This window comes from Chlamydotis macqueenii, chromosome 1 (assembly GCF_036417535.1).
Source record: "Chlamydotis macqueenii isolate bChlMac1 chromosome 1, bChlMac1.mat, whole genome shotgun sequence".
In the NCBI taxonomy this organism is placed as follows: domain Eukaryota; kingdom Metazoa; phylum Chordata; class Aves; order Otidiformes; family Otididae; genus Chlamydotis; species Chlamydotis macqueenii.
In genome coordinates, this window is record NC_141556.1 from 48332367 (window position 1) to 48360317 (window position 27951).

The 27951-nt window shown below is 37.5% G+C and overlaps 1 protein-coding gene and 1 long non-coding RNA gene across 2 annotated transcripts in view; one reads left to right on the plus strand and one right to left on the minus strand.

The window, feature by feature from the left end:
• DCN (decorin) overlaps positions 1-13105 on the minus strand; it is a 39888-nt gene extending 26783 nt beyond the window's left edge. Inside the window, exons 1-2 of the mRNA XM_010121831.2 lie at positions 12951-13105; positions 8622-8854 (exon numbers count right to left, since the gene is read on the minus strand). Coding sequence (XP_010120133.1) covers positions 8622-8826 — 205 coding nt within the window. The 5' untranslated portion in view covers positions 8827-8854; positions 12951-13105. The remainder of the gene's footprint in view (positions 1-8621; positions 8855-12950) is intronic.
• On the plus strand, positions 1-27596 carry LOC147602018 (uncharacterized). The gene is made up of 4 exons (XR_015258827.1): positions 1-52; positions 15771-16311; positions 17597-17827; positions 19627-27596. It is a non-coding gene; the product is annotated as an uncharacterized LOC147602018 (long non-coding RNA).
• The last annotated feature ends 355 nt before the right edge of the window (positions 27597-27951 follow it).

Genomic DNA, 27951 nt, shown 5'->3' on the forward strand with positions numbered 1-27951 from the left:
CTTTCAGGCAAGCAAACAACTGAAGGAGCCACTGTGACTGTGTCTGGACATAGTGAGTAACATTTAAATAAATGTTGAGAGAATTTCTCAACTGAATCAGGGAGTTTGCAGACCTGCTAGTTCCCTCTTTCTACTAGATGATGTTGTATATATCCTTGTAACTCTTAGATATTTTGGCTTTATTACTCATTTATTTTGTTAGTAATTTACTGATAGACCTTCCCAAGGTCAGCTATCACTAATACAGTCATCTCCACTCCAGAGGATGTAAACTCTCTGCCAGAGGGTGACAGAATAAAGAAAAGAAAAAAAATTTTTGCCCCCGAACCCTGAAAACAGTAAGATTTTGATTCAATTATTATCTTAAGTTCCTCCTATATCTGAAATTTACTGTACATTTCATTTTCTAACCAGTTCTGTTATATATTCCCTTGAAAAAAAAAGCAAGATTTTCCCTTCCATGTTAAGACTATCCATTTTTTTTTCTCAAAAGTGTTCCTATGGTATCTGTCTTCCTCGTCTTCTTACATTTGCCTTCTCTTTCATTTTTATTCTAGTATCTGCTCAATATCTAGTATCTGTCTTTTTTTGTTTTCTGGGCTGCTGCTCAGAAACTTTATTAGCACTATTCTCCTTTCTCATTCTTACTTCCCAGTGGTAAAGAATTAGTACATTCTTCCCAATTTGAAGGTGTGGAAGTCAAAGCTGAAGACTAATTGAACTTATGGAAAGAAATGGCATCAGAGCTGAATGATAACATAGCTTTCTAGTCCTGTTTGGCTAACTCAACTATGTCTTTGCTTCTACACTTCTTAGGTAGAGAGGAAGGAGTTTGGTAATTGCACCACCACGAACACTCCTCTTCCACATCACCCTAAAATATGAATTTCTTGAGGGCCTGTTTAGTTTCTGAGGCCCATACTGGAGCAGTAGAAGAGAAAACTTGCACTCCAGCATAGAAACTGAGGTCATCCTAGGCTTTTGCATTTTAGGTGGTGCAGGAGATACAGGCAGAAACTGGTTCTGGGATGACCTATTGCACATTTTGATTGTGCTGCTGATGTATTACAGAACTAGACTGTAGCCTCATTAACACTTGCACATGTTTTAAATGCTGTAGCATTTCTATAAATAATCTGTTCATTTGTTGTTTTGCCATTAGATCTCTAAAGATGCCATGAAATTAAGTGGGCAGAAAAGGTTTCTTGTTTCCACTGCTTTTTGAAATATGAGTATTTATTACATTCCTTTTCTTATTGAAATTAAAACTGCAAGCATCCTCTCCTGAATAGATTTTTGTAGCAACTCAAAACACTCCAAACAGACCCCAGAAAACAAACATAAAGCTGGTGTGGGATGCTCTCCTGGGTGCCCTCTCACTTAAGAGCACACATGCAGAGAGCACACACGTTCTTTAAATATTGCTTTTCACCTTGTTCTATTCCCTCTTGACTGCCTAAGAAGTTTGCAGTAGAGTTGCCTCTATAGCAAATGTAACCCTGCTAACAACAGGGTCATTTGTACAGAGCTGTTCGAGTCCCATAATTGGTCCCATAAGTTGAAAATTACAACTCAACCCCGCCACCCCTCCAAAATCCCCGTTCAGGCATGGTCCTTGGTCTTAAGGTCCCTTTGTGTCTGTGTTCATTGTTTCCACCTCTTTCCTTGCAGAGAAGCCAATGAGCAAGTTCAACTCCATCTACTTTGCATGCACAGTGGACACAGTAAGATAATGATGCTCTGCACGACTGAGCCCTTAAATAATACAGACGAAGAGACCTAGAATTCCAACATCTGTCAATATGGTTTGTCAGGGCAGGCATGTAAAGCAGAAGAAGCAAGTTTAAAAAATAATTGCAATTTATTTTGAAGGATATATTTTTAGATTTGAACTTTAGGAAAAGATAAAAGTATATTCAGTATATACTTTCTTTTTTTTTTTTTTTCTGTAACCTGATTATCTTCTTTTAGCCCACTTCTTTTTAATCACATGACAGATCCAGGACATCAGTAAAGCAAAATACAGACCAGTGAGTCCAAAGTTGATAAGGAGAGGACAGTCTCAAATATGGGTTAGAGAGAGGTGTTTTGAAAATCTGCTTAAAACTAGAATCTTTTCTAAATATCATGGTAACTGGACTCTGTGAGCAGAGTTTTCCTGAGTAGCTGGAGGTTAGTATTGGCTGTTCCTTGCAGTTATCATTGGTGACTTAACATAGGATCCAAATTCCTATGTCTCCTCCCTGTTTCAGTGGGTTCTCAGTGAACACTGGGAAGAAGCCTTTGGATTCTAGCTCATCCTAAGACTTGGCTGGGAACTTTTCATAGTTGAATAGCACAGGCTTCATGTTCTGAAAACATGGATAGTTTTTAAATAGTTATATATCTTAGTGAGTAACATAACCTATAAAAGTGTTAAGAACATGATACACATTATATACTTAACGCTATACACACTGTAGATGTCCGTAATGCTAGTACGTGTCAGTAGTGATTAGTATGTTTTAAACATTGTAATCACCTGCTATGACTTATAATAATTGACTCATATTTTACTAGCTATCTATTGGCTATTTATTTGTGCATTGGGGAATTTTAGAAATGAACTCTTGTCAGAGTGCAAACCAGAAAACAGTCACTTCTTGTAGCACTTGGACTTGGCAGTCAGGATTTCCATCCCTGCCACTAGGTTTTCTTAAATGGCATTTCCTAGTCTGAAGCAAGTAAACAAATCTAAAAAAAAAACCAAAACCAAAACAAACAAACAAACAAAAAGAAAACAGAGTTGGTAACTGTTACTTTGGAGTAAGCAGCTCATAAAGAAGGGATGTATTCAGAGTGGATTAATTTTCACCTAGAAACATGTTTATTGACTGGAACTGGAACATCATCAATTCAGGTTGCAATGCAACAAGGCCTGTCTTTTACTGTTACACCAGCAAAAGCTGATTACCTTTTCTTAATACACAGCAGTCTACATCGAAGCTAATATGTTTTTTTTTCTTGACAACTTTTCAGGAGTGCTTTCTAATTATTGGGTTCTTGACTTTCATAGAATCATAGAAGAGTTAGAGTTGGAAGGAACCTTTAAAGGTCATCTAGTCCAACCCCCCTGCAAGGAGCAGGGACATCCCCAACTAGATCAGGTTGCTCAGAGCCCCGTCCAACCTGGCCTTGAATGTTTCCAGGGATGGGGCATCGACCACCTCTCTGGGCCACCTGTTCCAGTGTTCTACCACCCTCATTGCAAAATTTTTTTTCCTTGTATCCAGTCTGAATCTACTTTCCTCTATTTTAAAACCATAACCCCTTGTCCTATCACAACAGGCCCTGCTAAAGAGTTTATCTTCCTTATAAGCCCCATTTAAATTGCTTTCATAATTTTTCAGAATGTACAGGGCTTCAATTCAGACTTTAACTTTCAACACATCCCAAAAATCATATTTAAGCAGAATATATAAAAAAATTTAATAATCCATGGCAAATTTATTACGAAATAATACAGGTAACCCATACTTTCCATGCTTTAATTTTATCACACTTGACTGAAAGTAAATTGTAGAGCCTTAAGTGGTCATTGAGGCCCTGTGCTGGCAGTTTAATTCTCCAAGAGTGATGTATCCTTGCTGTCGCTGACATCCACCTTAAACAGGGTGAACTGCCCATGGGACAGCTGCCTAACTCTCCTCACGGCTGTGAAAGGAGCCCAGATGACTCTTAGATAGCTAACACCACCTGAGATCACTCCTATATTACAGATAGTACATGTAATAATTCATATAGACTCTCCACTCTGATCTCCAATGTGTTAGAGTATTACAATTCACCCAGTTAGCATGTGGAAAGCCCAATGACTTGTGCTTGATGATAGCATAAGTTAAGTTTGACTAAAGAATGTTGTCCAAAAAGGCATTTAGTCTTCCGTTTTAAGGTCATGGTATTGTGATGTAGAAGGTACTCTCAGTATAAGTAACAGTATACTTTTCCAGATTTCATGGTTCTATTTTTATTGACAATATTTTTTTCAAATGATCCAGTTTTGTGGAGTCAGGGGATTTCATAAGAGTCTCAGCTTCTTTTAAAAATAATAGGAATAAGTCTCTAGTCCTTATTATTAGAAGGAAAAAATGCATAAAACATGGAATAACTTGTCCTAAAGGCTCAGCAATTACAATGAAAATTAGCAAAAACTTCTATTTAAAAATTAGATTGGTTTATGTCTGGCCATTTAAGGATCTATGCTTTCTCTTACTAGATCTTTAGAAACCTTTAAGATTTTGAGCTAAACATTTACCTTTAAAAACTATGGTTTTGAAAGGTTGGTAAATATTCAAATAATGGCAGAGATTCCAAAGTTAAGTACACAATAGTAAGTAATCCAATATCTTTTATTGAAGTCATAAAATGACTGAGACTGATCACCAATGAGGTACATACTATTTTTCTTTAAAAAGATTTTGTTGACAATAGAAGTTCAAATCAAGATATATCCCAAAGGAGGTAAATTCCTTTATAATGAGACATAAGGTTCCCAAGTGGAGTCATGATCAGAAAATGGGTTTTCAGGTGTTTCTGGAAGATTTTGTACAAGGAAGTAAATCACCTTTTTTCCACAAATAAATTAGCTGTTGCCACATTACCATGGTTTAGGTGCTGAAGAGCCATCAGTTAATGCAGTTTAGACACTGTATGTGTTCAGATAAACACATACATGTTATCCGATCCTTGGAATAATGCTTTACGTATCTGTGAGCTTTTCACCCACTGATCTCAAAGTGCTTTTCAAACAAACACACTCCAACACCCATGCTGAGCTTTAATGTACCCATCTGTACAGCTGGAGAAACCCTGCATTTCTGAGCTGTGAGAAAAATTCAAATTTAAGTTGTAATACTGCTTGATCTTTTATTATTGACATCCATCTCTTGCACACCTTTTGGAGACCACAAAACCTCCATGGATGCTCACAGCAAAAGGGCTGGAGGGACTCCCCTACATCCTGTGAATTCTCCAAGGAAGGTGACCTCATTGCATCCTGCAGAACACATGCACTGCTCACTTCGTAAGGGGCTGCCAGACTTATCTAAAGGTGAAACAGAGCTCTGATCACCCCTCCAAATGTGCTTATGGAGCATTCTGCATCTGCTGTAGGGCTGAGTAATCACACGTGTCCTACTGCCAACCAGGGTACTCTGGGAGGAACCTCTTCTTGAGAGTCCCTTTGGGAGGGTGAGATTTTAAATGGAACGGTTAACCCTTGCTAAGGCTTTTATGAAGCATGCTTGCCTGTCCAACTGACTACACATCTCCTCTGTATTTATTATTTCAAAACATGAAGAGCTGCCTCTGACCAGCTATATCAGCTATTCCCCGCCTGTAGTGTGTGCTAATAAGGAAGATATTTTTGATTTCTATCAAAAGACAGGTTGTAACACAGTAATGCCTTGTGTTAAGGCATGATGAAAAAAAAAAAATGAACCTTTGGCTCCCTATTAGCAACAGAAAACAGATTCAGAAAAAGCAGTACTTTTATGGAGATACTGCGGTGGCCTTCCTTGATGAGATCCTTGAGCCTGCTGCACAAAGGTAATACATCTCATATAAGGCAGGCACATGGGGCTCTGCTCTCAATCTGTCAGTAACCGCAGCTCAGAGAGAATTCTTCTTGGGGGTGTAAGAAGACTGCGTTCTCCTTCCTGCTAACTCAGCTCTTGGCTTGGAGGCAAAATAAATTAATTCAGAAGTATGTGCTTAGGAAGATGTGACTGAAGCTTAAAAGTACAGGAATTCAAAAATTCAGCTGACAAGAGTGTAATTGGACCACTGGGCATTTTTTTTTCCCACTCTTTTTACTGAAATTGGATTTTTATTATTATTATTCTCATCCAGTGCTCATGAGACAAGGGACAAACCTGATCTCTGGACCCTGGATTTGACAGTTCTCGTGTGGTTTATTCACTTAACTGTGTCAGATAGTTGGCTTTCTCCTTACAAAGCAAGAGTTTACAAATAGTAAATGTCCCTTTGGGCACAGAAAGAAGCATGCTGAGGAAGAGGAGACCTCTCCATAAGTAGCCCACGTTAGGGTCCCTCAGCTACCTTGCTCTGACATGCCCTCTGCACCCAGGGGCTCATGGCTGCAAAAAGCTCTCCTTACATGCCAGAGAGGGAGTGGAAGATAGGATCCTGATCTGGATTTCAACTTCCCTTTGTGGGATTTGATTTAGTAGGCTCTTAATATATCCCTGGGAGGAGTCTTGTTACAGCCTGAAATTCTTTTTCAGTTAGTGCCCATGGGACTAGATGACTACATTTGATAATTTTGAGGGAGGGAGGTAGCTAATTTGGTCAGGTCAGAAACACCCAGAGATGAAGGGAGAGGTGGACCAGGAGGGATGGTTTGTGGGGAAGTGCAGCTCTCACTGCTGGTTCACGGGTCCCATGTGCACACTGCCTTCCTGATCCCTGTGCCCCAAGCATCCTTCATCCCACAGCCCAGGAGCATGCTAGGTCATCCTGACAGGACCTCCACAGTTTGCAAAAAAAAATTTAGAGCTTTTGGGGCCAGATCCAGGGTTTCCTTGAGTCAGTAAGTAAATCTGACCTTGTCTGAGTCTGAGTCACAACAGAAACAGGACAGCAGAGGTGTGAGCAGGCAGCACTCACAGCTGTCCTCTCCCTTCTTGGACCTGCATCCTGGTGAGCCTCCCACTTGGGCCACAACACATCAGGGGCTGTCATAGCCACACGTGGCAAGGATAGATGAAACCTAATGCCAAGGCTGGAGAACTCTGAATGATTATTACTTCCTTGAGCTCTGCCAGGGAAATATTATTTATTTTTCAGGGCTGCATATTTTAAATTCAGGGAGATCTCTCTCCCCTCATGCCCAGAGGCTGGATGTTATCAGCCCAGCTTCTTCAAAAGCACAATCTTTGCCTTGCAGTATCTGTAGCACGTGGGTTAAATCAAGCTCAAAATATATCTCTTTCTTATCAATCCTCTAGAAATTATGTGGGGAACACAGATCTGGGGCCTTAATTGCTGTATTACTGAGTCTCCTTGTCAGTATAGGACTCTCTTAATCCAGAAGCATCTGTAAGCAGTGGACTGTTGTGCAATCATTTGGAAAACACATGTGTGTGAAGGAAAACTGAATGAACGTGGGAGCAAGTACAGCAACAAAGGGTCCCTGTGTGAATATCTCTACATTTTTACCAAGTGAAAGCTCCTTACGTTCTGCAGAATATTGAAGCAGACTGGGGACAAGTTCCCAAAATAACTTAAATTCCATCAGCATTAGCCAGTGCAACAATAAAATTCAAGATCTTCATGGCATGAAGATCTACTATCTGGTACCTAAATAGTAAAAAAGAAAATATCTTTCAACAGGGACAGTACTGTGAAAGCTTTATGAATACATGGCTAAGTTAGTCTGTGCTCATTTGTGCAACTTGGCTTGCATTGTTCACTGGGTCTTTGCCAAACATATCTGTTGCATAATTGCGTGGCTTGCTTTAAAAAATTCACAGAAGTTTCTGGGGATGTAACTAATGTTTTCCCCTCCTTTCTGTAATTATACAAAACCCACCACAATGAGACGCAGCTCCTAATTGGTGGATTTGTGCCATGATTTATAGCAATTATCAAACTCAATGCTATAATATAGGAAAACAGAAAGATTCAGCTATACATTTAAACAGCTAAAAGAAGATTTTTTTAAAAAACTCTATAAAATCATAAGAGAAGTTATTTGTCTATCCACTGAATAAATTGCCTATTTTTCTTGTGAGCAAAAAAAAAACTTTAATTGATTTTCTGCACTGCACACTGACTTAGACTGAATAATACTGGCTTAAACAAAGAGCAGTCTCACTGAAGTCAACTTCATCACTTGGGATTTCTGCATGGGAAAGTCAAATACAGTGATGGCAGGCATGGCTTCACATCCTGCTGTCTGTGCAGACAAGCCCTTGTACATGAGGGAGTAAGAGCAGCTTGTGAGAAGGGTTCTCATAGTTTCAGCTTGAACAGTGTCTAAGAAAGATATTTAATAAGAAGCTCCAAAATGTGTTCATTGTTTTGGAGTGTTTCCAAGCTCGTTCCTGCAAAGAGCTGGTTCCAGCATGTGTGATTCAGGATTGGTTATTCCATGCTCATGTATTCCAATGGAAATGGGATGATTTTTGTGTTAAGGTACTTGACAGGATGATTAAGGGTGTTTAAACTTGGACCATGCAATTTAGAACCTTTTAAAATGTTTCCATCCCCACATCTGACCTCACTGAATTTATTTAATATGCATTTGAAGGAATAACCTTGAAAAGTTATTTTCTCTGTAACAAAAATCTGTGGTGTTCTGAAGAACAAATGAAATATACATACATAAAATATACGTTTAAAAACTCAAACGTTCCTCGTGGTCACAACAAATGTACATCTTGTCAGGGCTTTCTTTATGGACTACTTCATATAGTACATTCTACTTTACAGCAATTGTAGCATGTTTCTTTGACAAAAATCCTGTTGCGGAGCAGCAGTGAGTAGCAGTCTCACTATCTCAGCTGCAAACCCGTGGTAGAACGTAAGTATATACCCTATGAAGATACTCTTGGGCTTACCTAGATCAGAGCACTGCACCACGCGAAGATGGCACTGGCAGCGGAAGGGGCACACCGGTCCAAATCCAGATATGACGGGATCGTCTGTTGGAGGCATATCGGCCGACCCTTCATCCTCCAGCATAAAGTCAAAGAGGCCTTGCTGGTGGAACGGCTTGGCCAAGCATGCTGGCAGCAGCAGGATGAAGAGAAGAGCCAGCCTCATGGCTTAGTTCATCGACTCCAGGCAGAACCTAGGGATCAGAGCAGGAGATTTACAACAAAAGTAGCAGTTTCCCATAGCTGCACAGTTCCTGCTGAAGGAGGTCCAGCATATCCACCAATTGCATAACTGTTCCTTTCAATAAATGAAAACTGAATTGTGAAAATAGGGCAGTTATGTGATAGGAGTCTGGTAAGTGCTTGTCAGTAGGCTTTTTTTTTTTTTTTTTTTTTACAGAGCAGTTTAGAGGCAACTGTAAACACATCTGTTTGCATATTTAGAGTAATATTTATTAGGAACAGGCAGCGCTGTCAACTTTGTTATGCAAAACAGTCAACACAATAAGCCACATTTTCCATGTGTCTGTTTTCTGCCAACGTAACAGTCTATTTGATTTCATTAGCATTTGTTTCATAGCAATGAGTTTGTCCCCTGAGGACGAACCTGAGGTTCCCAAATGCACTGTAATGCAGTATTTCATGTCTTGAGAAATATTTTTTTAATGTGCCAGCTTGCTGTGTGTTTTAAATTATAGCATAGTAAAGCTGACTGAGAAAGAGTAGGATCCAGTGACAGGGTGGAGCAAGAGGGAAGGTCTTTAGTTGTTTAAGTGAGCTATACATCTTTCCCAGTTTAAACAGCTCAATAAAATGGAATATAATGTTGTGTTATATTGGATAGTCTTGGCTTTCTTTCCAAATTTTTGGCTAGAGTATTTTATGATATAAACAATGCACCCTGGAAATCCTCTGCCTTGCACTGCATAAGTATTTGAATTGATGTTTGCAGTATTGTCAGCACACTTTCTAATGGGACTTTAGGGCCTCATTCTGCAGACTTTCATGCTCAGGAGCAACTTTATGCAAGTATGTATTGCCATAGATATTAACAAGGAAAACTTCTTAAATATGTGTTCTCAGGACCTAGGCCTAAATGCACTTCAACACACTGTACATTGTGCTACCTGTGTTGTTGTACACTAAGAAGAAACTACAAAACAGTTGCTTGCGGGTTTTGTATCAAGACTGTATAGGTCAGCTAATTTTCTGAAAATTATTTTTCTTTTACTACTTATTTTATATAAGAAAGCTTATCTTTTACAAATCTTCATGCCTCTAAAAACAATCCACCAAAAAAAAAAAAAAAAAAAGAAGAAACCTGCCTTCAAGTGACAGAAAAGCAAATCGTCATTTATTTAGGAGCCTTTTCTTAAGATGGATGGCAAAGTCCTGTATACAGGTGCTGGTCTTTGTGATAAAAGCAAAAATGTCCACTTGCTTCTTCAGGTCAATAACTTCCGAAATGCCTTGTCTGGATGCTAGCTGGGATTAATTTTTTTTCTAGCAGAACTTATCTAACAGTTAGGGGCATGGCATAGCATTTCTCAGGTCCATATTGACTAATGGAAAGATAAAAAAAAAAAAAACAGTGGGAGAGGCAGAGGAGGACTGTCTCCCTCTCTACATTGACATATGGAACCTACCAGGTAGATGACTAACAGGAGCAGCTGATGTTAGGTGAGAGTGGAATACTGAGGCCTCTCTTTCTAGAGAACCACATTCAGGTACTCTAACAGGAGTGGTTAGTATATAAAAAGAAAAAAGCTAAATAAAAAAAAAACCCACTGGCCTGGAATGACATACATCTAGATTGCGCCTGGGTTCAATTTCCTTCATGAATTTTTACCTACAGATGCCAATAATCTAATCCTGCAGGAATCTTTAGGCTTAGTCTTGAGAGGATGATAAGATTACCTTATAAAATGTGCCAGTGTTTTAAAAACATAGCTTACATTTCTGTCATCTACCTAACAGGAAGACAGGTATCTAACATCTTCAGATGTCCCAAATACTGCAAAGTAACTTCACATGGAGCAAAACACTGTTTCTGTTGCCTCTTTAAGAGACATAGTTGTTTTTTCACTTGGTCCTGAAAGTATTTTTCTGTTCCTGGAGCAGACATATTACATGCACTGAGGGGTTTTGCAGACCCCAAAGTCAACTAGAGGGTCACAGCATTTTAGCATGTCCTGTCAACCCAACTCAGTGCTGTGCAAGTTCATGCCATGCATCAAGTAGAGACTGTGGGCCATCCTCCTGCCCTGGCCCCACACCAACACAGGGGCTGTGTCCCTTCCCCAACAACACCCCCATGATGCATGCAGAGTACACACGGGCAAGTAAGGATGTCACAGTAAAGTAGTGTTAATATAAGGTGGTGGCTTCTTACCATGGTTCAATCTAAAACAAGATTTCTGAAATAATCACTATTATGTATGAATTATTGTAAAATAACAATGCAATTTATTAACAGTCTCAAACAGGAACATAAATTTGCTAAATCACCACCACTCATTGTGATAAGCTGCCTTGTGAAAATGATCAATAAAACATTACCTCAGTACAATTTCTTTTTCAGAATGTACATTAAGATCAATAAACACTGGGAATGCTACACATCAACCCTGGTATGGCATTGGCAGCCAGTCCTTTTTAAAGAGCTACCATAGCTCTTTTTTACATATTTGTATATTTTTAAAATGTTTTAAAATATTTAAAACTACTTGTATTCCCCTCCCCACCCCCAGGGTAACTGCTGAAGCCCTGTCCATCCCAAGAATGCACAGTCAGGATCTTACCCTGGAGTTAAATTACTATCCCCCAAAAAAACCCCAAACAATTCAAAAGCTCTTTGTAAGCGTCTTCACACTTTACTTCTTGTTCACACTAATATTGATGACTTCACTTATCTCAGTTAAACCCTGTAGTGGGCCTTTTTCTTAAGTTCCTGTTTTGTTGAAACTAGAATAAAACCAGTAAGATTTGAGTATAAAGGGAAACTGTAGGATAACAAAGGATATCAAGGATCTAATCTGAGGACACAGCAGAGAAAACAGCAGACACATGCTACATATTAATCAGGAAATAAGAAAAGATATATGTCTGCATATCTATTTGTATACATATTCGTACTGCATGCACACATATCTGTTCCTATTGTTTGCACGTGTAAATTAACATAAACAGTTGGAGATAATATATATACAAAACTGTACTAGTAAGAAATGTTTACATTTCACTTACAAAAAAAAAAAAGAGAGGGGGGAAAAAATCTGAAGTCTTAAAGATCTGTGACACAATATTTATGTCTGCAGGACATAACTGTTTAAATTTGCTTTAATTATGTGTTTGCAGTGAGGAAGACTTTTCCACAAACAGAGGAAACTATACCATAGACTTGGCCACATTTCAGTTTAAAATACCACTGGAAATATGCTTCATCAGTTCACGTCACCACTGTATTGGTGGTCTTCTTGTCAGTTTACCTTAATATTAAGTTTTAAATATTAGTTCACCAACTGTCAGAAATCTCTCAAAATGCCACAAAAGAACAATTAAACAATACGTGCAGTTTCAAAAAAAATCCTCTACATTGTATGTTTTACCCATTTTGTATAATAAAGTCTAGATGTGCAAACATAGGAGTTGGAAGTTTTAAAGAGATTAAAACTCTGTTAACAACAGTTTCAGCTCCAGGAATTTTCTTTTCTACTATTTCATTCATAGCAACCTTCTTTAAATGTGAGTCCCTTGTTTGTACACTGTAACACAGCTCCTTATAACATTACAAAGGCATAAACTGAGTCCGTTTAACTAACTATTACTTTTATTTTTCTCAGAAATTTAAATTATATTCAGTAATGTTTGGAATATATATGAAGAAATCTGAACCAAAAAGAAATCACAGAGTGCAGTTTAAAACAGAAATGTAAGAACTCACACATTTTTTACACTCACTACATCACCGATTCTAAACACTGGATTTCAAACAGAGAATATACTGCTGCAAAAGTTTACAGTAAGGAAAAAGAAAGGACTATAGCAGTGCTTATACAAATCAAAACAAGAGACAGAATAGTCAAATAAACAGTAGGAAATCTGCACAGCCCTTGAGAATGCATTCTCATGTTCCCAAGAAACAAAAGTGCTGGATACAAAACTTAATTTTGCTAAATATTTAGTAGGATTTTTTCGTTCCTTCTCTTAAAATTCAACTAGTTCTTGCCGTAGGCTTGCCTGAAGTTTTATTAGTGCAGCATAGTTCAGGAGAATTACTGAAAACCATACCTTTTAATCCAGGGATTTGCAACAGGAGCTCTCAAAGCTGAGATGTAATTAAACTAAATATTCAACCCAGGCAAAAGGCTTTGCAGGTGTGGAAAGGAGGAGGGGGTAAGTTCAGCTCAGTGACTGTCACTTGGTGGAAAACCCTCCTGCTTCTATTCCATAGCACAGTTAAAAAATAAGGTTTCTCTCAATGAACACAATCCAGGCTGACACCCACATTAGATCATATGGTAATGATATGTGTCCTGTATTGTAGCCAGAAACTTTATCAGCTCTTTTGCTTTCTTTTCCTTCTTTTTCTTTTTCATTTGCTTTATTTCTTTTTAATCTGCTTAGACTCTCAAACTACTTGCACACTATAAGACAGACATTTAGATGTAATTAATCTTGTTTATTTTATTTATGTCCCTAAAACACGTATTTAGGAAAATTTTCTTGGTTTTAACTATGGTTTTTTTGGTGGTTTTTTTTTTTCTTTTTTTTCCCCTGACTCATTACTGAGAAAAATGTTTGGCTGTTCCTCTTGTTTATAGTATTTGTAATTCAAGGAAATGATATAAAATTAATCTTGGAGTTAGTTAAAGTGAAGACTAATATCAGAAAGAAAGGGTAGCTTTAGGTAAAACTATTTAAACAGATATCAACCTGCCTTCGCTTATGCTATAATCATTGTCAAACCAAGCAGTATATAGTGTAATATACTATTATCCTGTCTAATAATAGAGTTTTTATGTATTTCTTCAAACTACAGCATGTTTTTGGGATATATGAAAATCATGTTTTCATTAGTAGAACGATTCTAACATTTGTGGTTAGAACTGCTTTATATAAACTTTGCTTTTTTTTACTGCTTTTTCTCCAGGACAGCAAAGCAGAGGGGAAATTAACTTTAACTTGGTTTTGGGGGTTGGTTTTGGAGTTTTTTGAGGCTTTTTTAGAGAAAGTGGAACTTTTTTTAAAGCATGAAAAGAAAAATGTATATGACTCGTTCAGATTTATATTTTATTTTAGTAATTTCTGGTTTGATGCAAATATCAATGGAAGCTAAAATGCAGTTTCTCTATTCCTGCACAATTTTAAAAGTCTAACAAACTGAAAAGAGAGTAAATACAATAATTACTATTTATTTAGTAATCCAAACACATTGTGAACATGTGTATCTTCCCTGTGCTGTTAGCTGTCCTGTCTAAATACTGGAGGCTTGTGTCTCTGTGTTTTGACTTGTATCCTTTTATTTCTGCCCCTAGGCTAAGACCAGGTGCAAATCTGAAATTAAAGCCTGTAAAATGTGAAATGATGTTTAAAAGAAGTCTGAATTTTTAGAAACACAATAAACTCTTGAAACCTTAGCTATTCTGTTATTTTAATTTCAAGAAGAGCTATTGAAACAGCTCTTATAATTGCTATCCTTTGGTTGTAGAAAACATGGTAGAATAACTGACTGGTAGTTTTGGTCAGTGTAGCACAAAGGTGTAATCAGACATCTTACATTACAGCTTCTTCATGCAGCTCACCCTAAAAGTTAAGGATCATCTATTCAGTCCTAGTCCTTCAGCTAACTTCTTCCCCCTGCCTCTCCTCTGGATTCAAGATTGCTAATGATTTTTGTTGTGACATTTTTCTACACCTAATTAGTGGTGTTCCAAGATTTAATGCTTACAACAAAGCCTTATCTTTGTCCAGAAGTGTCGCCATGAGGCTTGCTGAAATCTTGGCTGCATCTTAGTAATGTCAGTTATTTGAACCTTGGTCACCAGCTGCATCTGGTGTTTAAAAACATTTCAAAGCAAGATTTTGATGAGGAACAGGTCAGGGTAAACTTGTTGTCAGTTTGCTCACAAAACCCATTTTCCCAGTAAAATCGTAATACGTTTGTTCTGATAGCTGTTATGGGGTCAAAAGGTGTTATAATTTAATAGCTTAGTCATCTCTTTGGAGGCACAAAAGGTGATGGACAGCCACATCTCCTTCTTTTATGTCCCAGGCATTAGGGAGAGTTGAATAAAAATATAAAGATCAAGGTGGGAACAGGTGGAGAACGGGGTGCCTGCTGGGTGGACCGAGGACTCCCAGTCTGCCTGCAGAGGAACTGCTGTGGGTAGAGGGAGAATTTTCCTCCATTTTCTGTGAATGTTCATCCATTTTCTGTAATAAAGTCCGTCCCAAGAAACTCAGAGAGGAAAAGATGTTAGCACCTTTAGGAATTATGAAATGCTTATGCTGCCTATTGATACCTAGAGGTAGAAGGGGTATGTGTTAGGTGTCCAACCCCTCCTCAAATACAAAGTGGAGTACATGGAGGACTTAGCAACAGGATGGGAGAGAACTTATGACACTGAATACTGGTGCAGTACCCTATGCATTGTTTTGAGTAATTTGTGTGCTTTTATGGGAATGTCGGGTCCTTTCTGATACAAGTATTCTTTTAACCTTATTCTTTATCCCCTGCTATGTCACTCGGAAGATAAACAACACTGAATAAAAACCAACTCAACAGCAATATTAAGTCACTGTGTTATTTTAAGGCCCATGATCATACAAGGGGCCTAGAATTGATAAGCTCTCCTTCCCAGCCTGACCTACTTTGACTACAGCTTAGTCAATGTAAAAAAATCATGATTACCACAATCTTGGGTTCTATATGACTTTATTACTCCAATTTAACAAACTTACAGGACTACATGCTGCTCCAAATACCAATTCCCAGAAAGTTACAGGCAACTGCATGTTAATGTTATTTATATAACAGTCTTTTTATTAAATTTTGATGGATAGCATCTGCTTCATTTGCTCATATCTTATTTTGTGGACTTTTCAAAGGGCAGTGGCGGGAGAGAAGACAGGAAGCCTTCCTGCTGTTGGCCGCTGTGGCTGGGTCCGGTGGAAGTCTCCACAGGAAGGAGATGAGCTGCTGCCCTGTGAGGAGCACACGTGCCCTGAGGGAAGAGCTCCCGGAGCGAGGGCTGGGAGAGAGGCACGTCCGGCAGGCACCCAAGGCTGCCAGCACAGGTTGCAGGCTCCTCAGAAGAACAGGGAGCCAACATCATCCGCCCCTGGGGCTGGAAAGAAAAAACCTTTTTTAGAGAGCCCAGAAAAAAAAAAAAAAAAGGCAGCATTTATTGCAATGTTACTGGAATAAAACCAAAGCAGGAGGACAGGATCTGTCCTGCAGGAACACGGCGGCCCAGAGATTCAGGTTCTTCCTCATTCTAAGTTTCCACTCCAGAAAAAGGCATTTTTCTTGGGCTGCCTTCTAATAGATCCCGGCTTTGATGATCAAAGACTGGTTAGCGTTATTGTGGTTGTTGTGGTAAGGAAGAGGGGCAGGCAAATTGCCTCAAAGTCCTCATGAACCAGCTAGGTAAGTGCCAATCCCCACCAGGAAAGTATGAAACCAGATTCCCTGTTTGGCTGCCTCTCAGGGGTCCTCTCCACCTCCTCTATCTTTATATCTCACGCCTGGATTTTACTCATTCCCTAGCATGGCATCCTCCACATTGTCTAATATACTACAGCCTGTCTCTCCTCTCCTTTCTACACTATGCTTAATAATTTCTTCCAATCACCTGTAGTAAACTGTTCTTTACCATAGCAATGAATTTTCTCTACTAAAAATGCAAGCAAATATTGACCCAAGCTTAGTAAACATTGATCCAGGTAAATATTGATCCAGGCACAGACTGACAAGGTAGCCACAGAGACAGAAATCTAATTTCTGGATATTCGAAGTATCAAAGTTTCCTTCAGTGCTCTGTGACCTCAGAAATGATAGTCCTGAACTTCTTGATATTTCTACAGATCAAAAGGACCAATGTGTCAGATTTTGGACGTGTGCTACCAGTAGCATTATTTTTCTATGCCTGTGAAAGCACTTCTTGTTTAGCTGTTTGAACAAAATGCAACCAAGTGAGAGCCCTCTCCTCAGAGGAACAGTCTCTTCTGTCACTGTCTGTCTTTTCTTCTCTCCCTTTCCCACTCTGCAAGAGCATGTACTGTGTACCCCTCACAGTCATCTCCCTGCTCTCTTCTGAAAGGAGTCTGGGGAATGTACAGGTCACTCCAGGAAATAAATTCAAATTTTCCTCAGCTGAAGTATCCAACGTGTAATCATGTATTTTACTTTGGTCTCTTTTCTTTGGAAAGGCCAATCTGTTCCTATACTTGACACTGGCTTTCCTTTTTGCTGGCATTTCTAGTCTCTGCTGAATCAAATAGTTTTTTTTCCAGGTGTATCCAGAAGCTGCTGCAGGATCTAACCACATATCAACGTAGCCTGTCTACTCACTATGATTTCAAATGTTCTGAACTTAGCTTTCATCCCTGAGGATGAAACCTGTCCTAACTATTCCTCACACTCTTGCAATGTACATGTACGTTTTGAGATCACAATTACCTCTCTCCCTCAAAAAATGCAGCAAATAGGTAAAACTAGATCTTGTATGAGTCCTCCCAGCTCCTACCCATCCTAGGAACAAAGAGTGAGAGAAAAGTAAAAGTGATCGTGGACCAAAGATCCCAGAAACTCACTTTGACTTTACCTATTCACCTTTAATTAATAGTGATTAAAACATGCAAAAACTTTTGCTATCATACACACCGATATGCCTCTGTATTAGTACTCAGATGCTCCATCCGCTTTGTTTCAGATGACATTACATTTTGTTCCTGCCTGGCATCTGTGCAAGTGTCAGCAGTTTACTACCCTCCAGAAAATCTCTTACATGAAGGCAAGAGTGTTCTGGCAGATGCCCCTCACCAAAGGTACCAGGAGACTACAACTTCTCATGGAAGAGACCTTCCCAGGAAAGCATGTCACTCTGTGAGTGTGGACCATGAAAGAGGGACTGATGACTGGAGAGGAGAGAGGATTCATTTAGGTAAGAGGAAATTAAATTTTAAGTAAGCAGCTGTTTCATCAGATCTTGGCCTTTCTTTATATTTTCCAGTATCTTGAGTTGGAGTCCAACCATTTTCAAGGTTCAGATGAGCAATCCAAACCTTAATTCTCATTTTGATAGCCCTTAGATCATGCACTGGACAAGCCTCATCATCCCAGCTGGATTATGCAATACCCAAGAAAAGGATGACAGTAATTAATGCAAATGTTGGAACAGTACTTCTTGCATGTCCTCTGTTAGTCGGGGGTTATGAACCAGCATTCAGAATGAGACACATCCTGTGCAGATCTGAACAGCCTATTCCCAGATTATGAAAAACACGTGAATAGCCAGATCATCTTTGATTTCCAATGCAGTCATCACAGAGACTAAACTTTTTCATGGGGAGCTAGTGACTATATTACTGAGGAAGGTCCTGAAACAAGGACCTGAATAGAAAAAAAAACCCTTTACAGTACAAAAAAAAAGACCTTTACAGTAGGATTTGTGTCTGTCTCTCTGTATTAAAATGCTCATTTCTGTATTTGGCTGTCTGCTGAGGAAATAACTAATTTCTAAATTCAACTAAACATACAAAATGGTGACTTTGAAGATAAAATGAATGATGTTACAGAACCTACCAGTTTTGTTTAGATTGTGTGACCTCACTATAGAGGAGAACTGTTGAGAATCTTAAAGTGGATGGTGATGAGTTACACGAGAACCAACCCTGTCTAAACAGGGTGTGCCCTGCGGGGTTTGAATGAAAAGGATGTAACTCTTGAACCTTTGAAGTAACTCACTGCATTTGAGACAATGTAAAAACATAATAAAGATAAATAATGATGTGGGACCAGAATCCAAATAGCACAGACGATATCTAGCATTCAGGATGGAGAAGTGATCATGAGAACACTATACACTGCATTCAAATTTTACCTGATTTAAAGACATGGAAAAGTAGGACACAAGCCTTTTCAAGGAGGATGAAATGGAAGTTTATAAAAAAGTATCAAGATTTAAATTCATTTTCACACCATTATGGCTCAGAATTATTTTTTTAAAAATCTTAAATATTTTAAAAATCTTTTTCTATCAACATAGAATCAGATTTTTTTCATCTTCCAAGATCCCTTGGAACTGGGGTCATCAGCCACTAAATACTTGCAGGTTACAATATTGTTCAGGGAACAATCTTCAAAATATCTATTGCATTTCATTAAGGTTTTGATGAATCATCCACTTTAACCTGTCTTTAACCAGATACGGGCTTTCTTTTGACTACAGTTTAAAGCATACTCTACTTTTGTTCTTATAAATAAGCTCTTCAAAGGATTACTTTGACCAAGTAATTGAACTGATGTTCCTCAAGAGTAATTTTCCAGAGTCAATCTAAACAAAACTTAGTGAGATTTTCTAACCAAAACATAGTTTAATTCTACATGTTAAAACTTTTAATGTGATGACAATTCCTTCAGTTATTGAACTACAGTGGAATGTTTACCCTATTGGTAATTGGAAGAAAAAAAAGGAAGGCTATCCTTTTTCTACATTATTTGTCGTTTTATTTCCTTCTTTACAACATATTTTCCAGTTACTTCTTTGTTCCATACCATGTTCCTGGAGCAACCTTCTGTTCTGAAACCACCAGCTACATTTTAATTTAGAGGATAACACGTGTCCATTGTCTTTCAACTGAATAAAAGTTAAACTATATTTTGATTGCGAATATTCTTGGTTTGCACTTATTTGTCTCACTTCTGACTTTTTGGTTGTTTGGTTGTTTGGTTTTTTTTCAGATCTGCACACGTAATAAAAGAATATGTGACCATAATGGGACACACCCCCAGGAGACATAGCTCATACCATCTTATTGAAATTGCAGCATCCTGTGATTTATGCCATTTCAAAATTTAGCCATTGAATTTCTTGACTCATCTTCATCTATCATAATATACTAGGAACCCAAACCCTTAAAGATCTAAGTTAAGATTTGGAAAAGTGACTAACATTTTTCAAAAATATCTGTAATAGGTCTGATTTTCAAAGAGATATTCAAACAGCAGTTTGAAAATCAAGTGTTGCATAACTCATTGGAAGATGGACACAGAAAACAACCAGGCACCCACACCAACTAATCACTTTTGAAAATCTCAGTATATTGAACTACTTTGAATCTACCAACTAAATTTAAGGATGGAGTTATTTCACCTTACATGGAAAAATTCAGTAGGATGTTTCAAAACGAATGTATTAGTTTTTTATAGCAAGATGGAAAGCTTGCTTCAGAAGAAGCCACACATATGCTTGCAAGCAAGAATCTATTCAGAGACTGTTCTTCATTTATAAAACCAAAACCACTGCAAGTTGGATCTTGAGACTTGGACAGGTTGGAACAGTCATTTGTCATGTTGTTAAAGGTCTTCCACTGTGTTCCTGCACCCTGTGTCTCCTCCAAATTGAATCAGCTCCACAAGAGGAATTACCTGTCTTTCAATCACGATGAAAAAATTCAGCTCTCTGACGAGGAATTCACACTGTATGTAACCTGTTCATAGACTGCAATGCCATTTTTGTATCAATTTAAAATGAGAAAAATTTGGCAAAAAAAAGCAATGGAATTAAGTCACAAAAAAAATATAAACAATTACTTTTCAAATTATAGGATAGAAGAGATAAAAACAGGTTTTAAAAATATATCTAAGAAAATTCCAATGATTTAGAGGACTTTATAGATCTTTCAGGCTTCACAAAAGCCTTATTTTTGAGGCTTTTTTTTTTTCCACCTATTCAACTCTGACTATAATTTAGCTTGTATTTTAGCCTAAAGGACACCTGCTATTTAGTCTGAAGTGCCTATTTAATAATCATAATCTATTTATCAAGTGCCCATCCAGGACCGAAACCTATATGGTTTACAAAGAGTCCATTTTGCAACCTCACTTCTCCTTCCAGGTCCCAAAGACATTGCATTCCCATAGCTCCAATAGAATAAACTTCTGGATTATGGATTACAGAGGGTTTGCAGGGGTAAATTAGTGTTACTTAGGGTTAAGAATACTTTAATACATTTTTCTTTTGTTCCATGGTCTTGAAGCAGTAAACTTGAAGTCATCTGAAGTCACTGCAATCTGTTATACCCTTTGTTGTAAGTACTACCAGGAGATGGACATGCAGGAGGTGGCATTGCCAGGCTGAGGCTCAATGGCCTGACCAGTCTGATGAGCTCAAGTATTCAGCTATAATGACAACAAAACCTGTTGCTCAGGGGGTAGATGTCTATTTCATCCCTTGCCACCACTTCACATAGCCTCATTTCTCAGTATGTTCTGACTCCTCTCCATAAATGTTACAGGCCAGTCATTTTATACTAATTTAGCTGAGAGCTGTGGACCTCCCACTATCTACTGAAATTCTCCCTCCTTTCCTGCAAGTCTCCCCATGATCTCTCAGACTTTTGCATTCATTGAGACACTTTGGTGTTATTTTCCAAAGCAAGTAATATAGTTTCTTTTTCAAATAGTGAATTGATAATTTATTACTATATGTTTCAGATCAAAAGAGAACAAAATTGGTGGCAGTAAAAAAGTACAAAATGTATTAAGTGTAACTTTCAAATATGCTGGAGACAGGAAAATGGCTTTTGTAGTTTTGAAAGTATTTTTTGAATCTGGAAAGAAGGTTCAGCCTGTCTGAGACTATTATTTTTTTACAACATATCTTAGATATGAGGATATTTTATTTTTAAAACATGAAACCATAATATGACCTTCTGTTTATAATAAAAGATCAGTGGCTATAGAAGATCAAAATTCACATTCTTGTATTTCAGGTCTGAAGCTTTTAAAAATAATGTCAGGTATCTTTCATCAAGGGAAAACAGAGTCAAATTACTGCTTTATAATGAAAGTTTGTACAATATTTATTGTAGTATGAATTTAGTTTCCTTACCAGTCTGAGAATTGCTTAGCCTGTTCTGAAAAAAAAAAATGTGAATTTTGCCTTTTACATATTCTCATTTTTCACCAATATGAATTTTTAATTGTGTATTTTCATCCAGTCTAGTTAAAAAGTGATGTGCATTTAGGGATTTGCCATTTTGTACTCTGAAAGCAAAGTAACTGCCTTTGATAAGAGATTTGATAACTGAGGAGTTGAATGAGCAGCCTTGTACTGGCTGCTAAGTGGCACTACAAAAAATATTATGGTTACCCTGTGATTCCTATGACTACAAACTCTTGAGTCAGGACAGCTGGCAATAATACATCAAATTAGTACAAAATGTGACTTAATTAAATGTGACAGTTCTAGACATCCAGAGTACTTTACCCTCTTTTTTTCCTAGTTTCATTTTGTTTGTATAAAGCTGGTGAACAGAAGTGACTGATGTGACATATGCAACAGCTTTACCAGTCTCTGACCTGCAGGGTGCCCTTTGCCCAGAATTCCCAAGCTTAAGTGCAAAAGCTTGATTTTGGTTTAGAGCTACGACTTACCGAATTTTTAATTTCCCTGTTAGCTTTTCTGAAGTCCAAGAGGTAGCCCAAACTCCATCAGCTCATTATTACATAGGGCACAAAAAAAAACCTGTGCATCAGTTTCTTGACTATTCCACTCTCTGCTTTTGGAGAACAATGTACACAATATAGGCAGCAACTGGAAACAAGGATATTATCTATCACTCTAGCAATGGCTTTATATCCACATATATTTTAATTTAGAAGCTTAAGAATTAAATTATTTTATCAGATTATCCTTTTGCTTGCCTTTATAATCATCCAGCTCTTTGAAGAGAAAAAGACCCCAAATCATCAGATAGGAAATCTGATGGTCTGAATTGTGTGTATGAGAAAGCCCAAAAGTACTTAATAGGAAATAAAATTGCTTTTGTATAGTATCTTTAAAACAGTCAACACCATACAAGGGAAAATTTATGGAAAATTATATTCTTACTATAGAGCTCTGTTCTACATCCTTTTCCATGTAAAAATTCTGTTGAAAGAATCTCATTCATTATTTTGTTCTCTCGGGTTTTGAGTAATTTCTATAAAAGCACATTTCTTTTATTTCTATTTAACTTCATAAGATTTTTCAGTAAGAGTGACAGTAAACTGGAGTCCCACATCTCTTTTATTTAAATGTATGTTAGTCATTAACTAGCTATATATTGCATAGTAAACATAACATAGTGTTTACATGGTTGCCAAGCATAATGGACTGGTTTCCTTCAATGTTCATTACTTTCCAGGAAAAAAAAAAAAATCTATCTAAGGTAAGCTAACACAACTAATTTGACACGAGTATCATGAGTTGTGGGTCTGTAAAAACTGTAGACGTATGTGTGACACTTTTTGATGCTTATATGCTTTTGAGCTTGTAACCCAGCAGCACTTTATAGTGTATAAATTGCATGCTACATCTGTGAAACAGAACCTCCAGCACATGTTTTCTCCTTAGTGGTATTCCACTGCAAGCTTGTGACAAAGCGCAGTATGAAAATCACAATAATAATAGCAATATAGGAGAGGGAACAAAGGGCATCATTTAGTCCATCTTCCTGCTGTGAGGCAGCATCAAGTAAAACACCTCTCAGAGATGTTGATTCTCCCTCTGTGGCCGTTTCTGTTCCCTGTGCCCAGGCAGATCCAGAAGAGCTCCACTGCCCAGCACTGGATCCTGTTACTTAGCTCTACTGGTTATTAAAGTTTTTCCCAATATTAAACGTATCAAACTCTGCTGCAAATTAAGCCAATTACTCTTTGTTCTACTTCTTGTGGGGCAACTCATGACAGTCTTCTTCATAGAAACCTGTGCATCCTTGAAGAGTGTAATCATTTCCTTCCTAGGACTCCTCTAAACAACTGCTGATCCTTTAATGGTTTCTTCTGTTGCACATTTTCACCAATCATCTGAGGAGTCATTTATTCTCTGACTGATTCTCTTAATTTAATCTTAAAATGGGGTACCTAGCACTATATATGTGTTTCACCACAGCCTAGAAGAGTGGAGCAATCATCCTCTGTGCCTTGTCTGCTACACTGGAAAGTCTTGTGCTTTTATCTCTGTGGAGATACTTATTGACAGTAAAGAATTTTCAAATGGATTGGCTCTTGGTCCAGCTACCTTTTCCTTGAAAGTGATGAAATCTCTTCTTATTTTTAGCCTTACCAAATTGAAAGTAAAGCCTAGTTTTGGACAAACAGCCCTTTTTTTTTTAACAAATCTTTGTCACTATGTTATGTTCTCTTACGTATCTTCAAAATATACGAAAAAGAGCAATACTCCACCTTCATATCCAATACAAAGGCACCATACGACCTACCATGTGAAAATTACAAATTGTCTCAGATGATTGTATCACATCTTGTAGTTTGGTTTCCCCTTTTGTGGACGAATGACGACACGGACTTTCTGTGAAAAGTATTCTTGAACTTGACAAGGATTTCTACATCTTAGTGGCATCATAATCACATCTTAAAGAATTGTGAGGTGGATTATTTGAGTGCCTGGCCTTTCCTCACAGTCTTTTAACTACCTGACTTACAGTAATAAACAAGATCTAAATCCAGTGGATAATTCTCCTACTTCAGAGTCCAACAAAATAGTTCACAAATAAAAAAGAATGGCTTCTCTAAAACCAAAGGTGACTACATATTCTGAAATAAGAATGAAGAGTTCACACATCATCTTCTGATTAAAACAGTGTAAAAAGTGATCATTTGAATTCCTGGCTTTTCTGTAGACTTCAGGATTGGCTGGATCAACAAAAGTGAGGTCAGCTGTTGAAAGGTTAATGTTTAAATACTTCAGGATTGACAGCGAATATCAGTGCCAAAGCTCTGAAAATTATCCTAAAACTAGGAGTAGCAACATTTTATTTCAGTTCCTTTTATCTATTTTTTTTCTACTGATTGTGTGGGCACATCAATTAACTCAAGCAAAACCCAGCAAAAGTGGCTCTGATCAGATTGGAGCCAAAATTCATTGTGTCTTGGAGGCAGAGTAAGAGATCAGCAACAAAAATATATGAATCATCTGGATCTTATTTCTGAACACTGTTCAGCATTTAACAGATAATGAATGAAACTGAACATTTACTTCAAATGTCTGCAGTAACAGATCTTTCTGAGACTGTGCAAAAAAAGTTGTGCACAGAATTACTGTTTTCCTTGAGGGACTGCAGACTTGGATTTCTTTGGTTTGTCTGGTGTAAATACTGAACATTAAAATTCAATATAAGACTATGTTCAGCCTACTATAAATGGGATAACAGCAGTCATTTAAATTGGAGTGATTTAGTTCTTTTTACCCTTGCAACGATCATTTGTAAATATATCATATGAAGTATATATTATTTCAGAGAAATCCTGTGGTTTGTTTAATTTGGTCCAAACAAAAGATTCCTCACTTTTAATGTGTCTGAAGTAAAAAATTATGGAGTAAATTTGCAATGCCATGGAGCCTGGGTTTTCCTTTTCTCTGGTACAATAAAAATGTGGATGCAAATTTTACAGCAACCCATTTCACATGAACCAGTTACTCAGGGAACATATTAACACTGGGACACACAATGATGTGATTTGTAGACATTAAAGAATAGCCAGGCAACTTTAAAATTGCAGTTCAACAGGACTGTAGACTCATATAGAGACAGTAGAGTTTTTTCTGGCACTGAAGAGACTCTTTGCAATCCAGACATTTTCTTGTGAAAGCCGTTCTTTGAGGGTGGATATGGAAAAGCCAAAGTAGTTATATTCACTATATTTTGTATTAAATGCCTCTAAATGTATGACATTCCAGTATGCAAAAATGTGTATCCCCTGAATATCTGAAGAGTTTATGCTCTAGCACATAGTACTATAAATAATTAGTGGTATCTGGGAAGAAGAATCTCTTGTGAAAAAAAAAAAGATACATCACTTGTATAAGACTGAATGTGAATAAATTAAAGTATTAAATAAATTAAAGAGGAAAATAAAAAACATAAGACAGAAAAGGAGAGAAGGAGAGTGCTAGATGGAGAAAGATTAAAATTCAAGCTACGCTTATTGCTTGCCAGACCAAATCACTTAAAGTTTTCCTTCCCTAGCACATATATTTTTCTGACATCTTTTCCCATTATTCACCAATGAGACTTAAGAAATATGTACTCTTGAACACTCCCACATGGTTATACTTCTTTCTACTTTCTCTCACGCTGAGGAATTTCTTCAGTCACTTCTAGAAAAAAAAGAACTTGTATTGTTACAAGGCAAATTCTATGCTCAAAGTTTCTTAATTTAAAAAGCGAGCTTTTTAAAATTTCTAAATGTCAGGTAGAGTGGATTGAACACCGGAATAATATAATTAAGCACAAGAGTCCTTTCAACTTGTATGTTGCACAGAGGCCATTGAAAGCAATTTGGCTGCTCACTGTCTGCTGTCGGACAGGGCTTTACCTGAACCTTTCAGCTGCGCTGCCCTGGTGTAGTTCTAGGTTTACAGAGAGTATGATAAGAGGAGAGGAGTAAAGGCTGCCATAGGCATGTCAGAAAGCTTGTGTAGCTTATCTAGGATGGGGCCAGAGGGAAGCACGAAGCTCATGGGCATTCATAAATCAGCAGGAAAATGTTTAATAGACATGCATTGTGTGTTGTTTGTTTGTTTGTTTGTTTCATAAGGTTTGTTACTCAAATATTTATTTTGTTTATTTAACAAATCTTTATTTGCTTTATCTAACAAATAACGCTGCTCTTTAGACCAAGTTATTCAAGAAGTTATTTTTTTTCCTCCAAATTCATTCAGCTTTGCACATAATTTAAAAGAAAACTTTTTTTTTTACAAGAAGTAGGAAGTTCTAAATGCTTATTTAAAAAAGGGCAATGAACGCTTCCCAGTGTGATGCAAAAGTAAAATAAATACCATTCTCAGTCACATATTGTTCAGACAGACACAGTATAAATAGATTATATGAGAGGCCGTGAGAAAACTGCCTGCATTTAATAGGCTGAGATATAAACATAGTTTGAATAGTATTATTACAGTGCATTTACTCAAGAGTATTTTCACTATTCTCCAGTTATACTTCTTTTGCCTTATGGTAGAACACCGAAAAATAAGAATTTTTTTTTTCCCCAAAATAGTCTGGAAGGAAAATTCTGTGTGAGGTTCTGAATAAGAAATATTGTAATACATTGATTTTTTTTTTTTGCCACTTTTCTTTGTCAACAACAATTATGGTAGCAAAGACACAGAAATACATTTTCCATAAGTGCCAATGATCAGAAATAAACATTTTCCTCCAACATTTCCTCCAAATATTTTCCTCCAAAATAAAACTTTTTTACCAAATTCAGCTTTTTTACATTTTAAAGAATCTTTTGAAAAACTTCTGTTTGAGTGAGTGCCTAAAGTTAAAAGGCTTAGAAAACTCCTTCATCTTACTGCACACAGGGAATTATTTTTTTTCCTTAATTTCAGTGGATGTTGGATATGACCATGAATAGGTCAATTTTGTGCATCAACTCTATTGTATTTGCTCAGTGGGAGATGTGGGAATTCAGCACTTCTAAAATGAGACCACATATCTGGATACAAATATGTATTTTAGGAATTGTATTAGAAAATTTAAGCTACTGTGAAATCATGTATGAATAAAACATTACGGGAAGAGTAACCAGATATTTCACATACTGAAAAAGAAAAGTGTTGGCTCACATACACTTTAATAAAGATCTGTATTTTACTTCTGCAGAACACATGTAGAAGGACCACTAATTTCAGTAATACAGACTTTGTCCAGACTGCATTTTTCCCAGCTCCAGTATCTATTACTTCATCTGTTGTAAGAGATAACAAAAAATATTTTTACAAATATATTAACAAAAAAAAAGAGAGCCAAGGGTAACCTCCATCCTTTGTTGGGGGTGGGAGGGGAACACTGCCACCAGAGATGAGGAAAGGCTGAGGTACTTAATGCCTTCTTTGCCTTAGTCTTTAATAGCCAGACCAGTTACCCCAGGGTATTCAGCCTCCTGAGCTGGAAGACAGGGACAGAGAGCAGAATGAATCCTCTACAATCCAGGAGGAAGCAGTTAATGACCTTCTATGGCACCTGGACACGCACAAGTCTATGAGGCCGGATG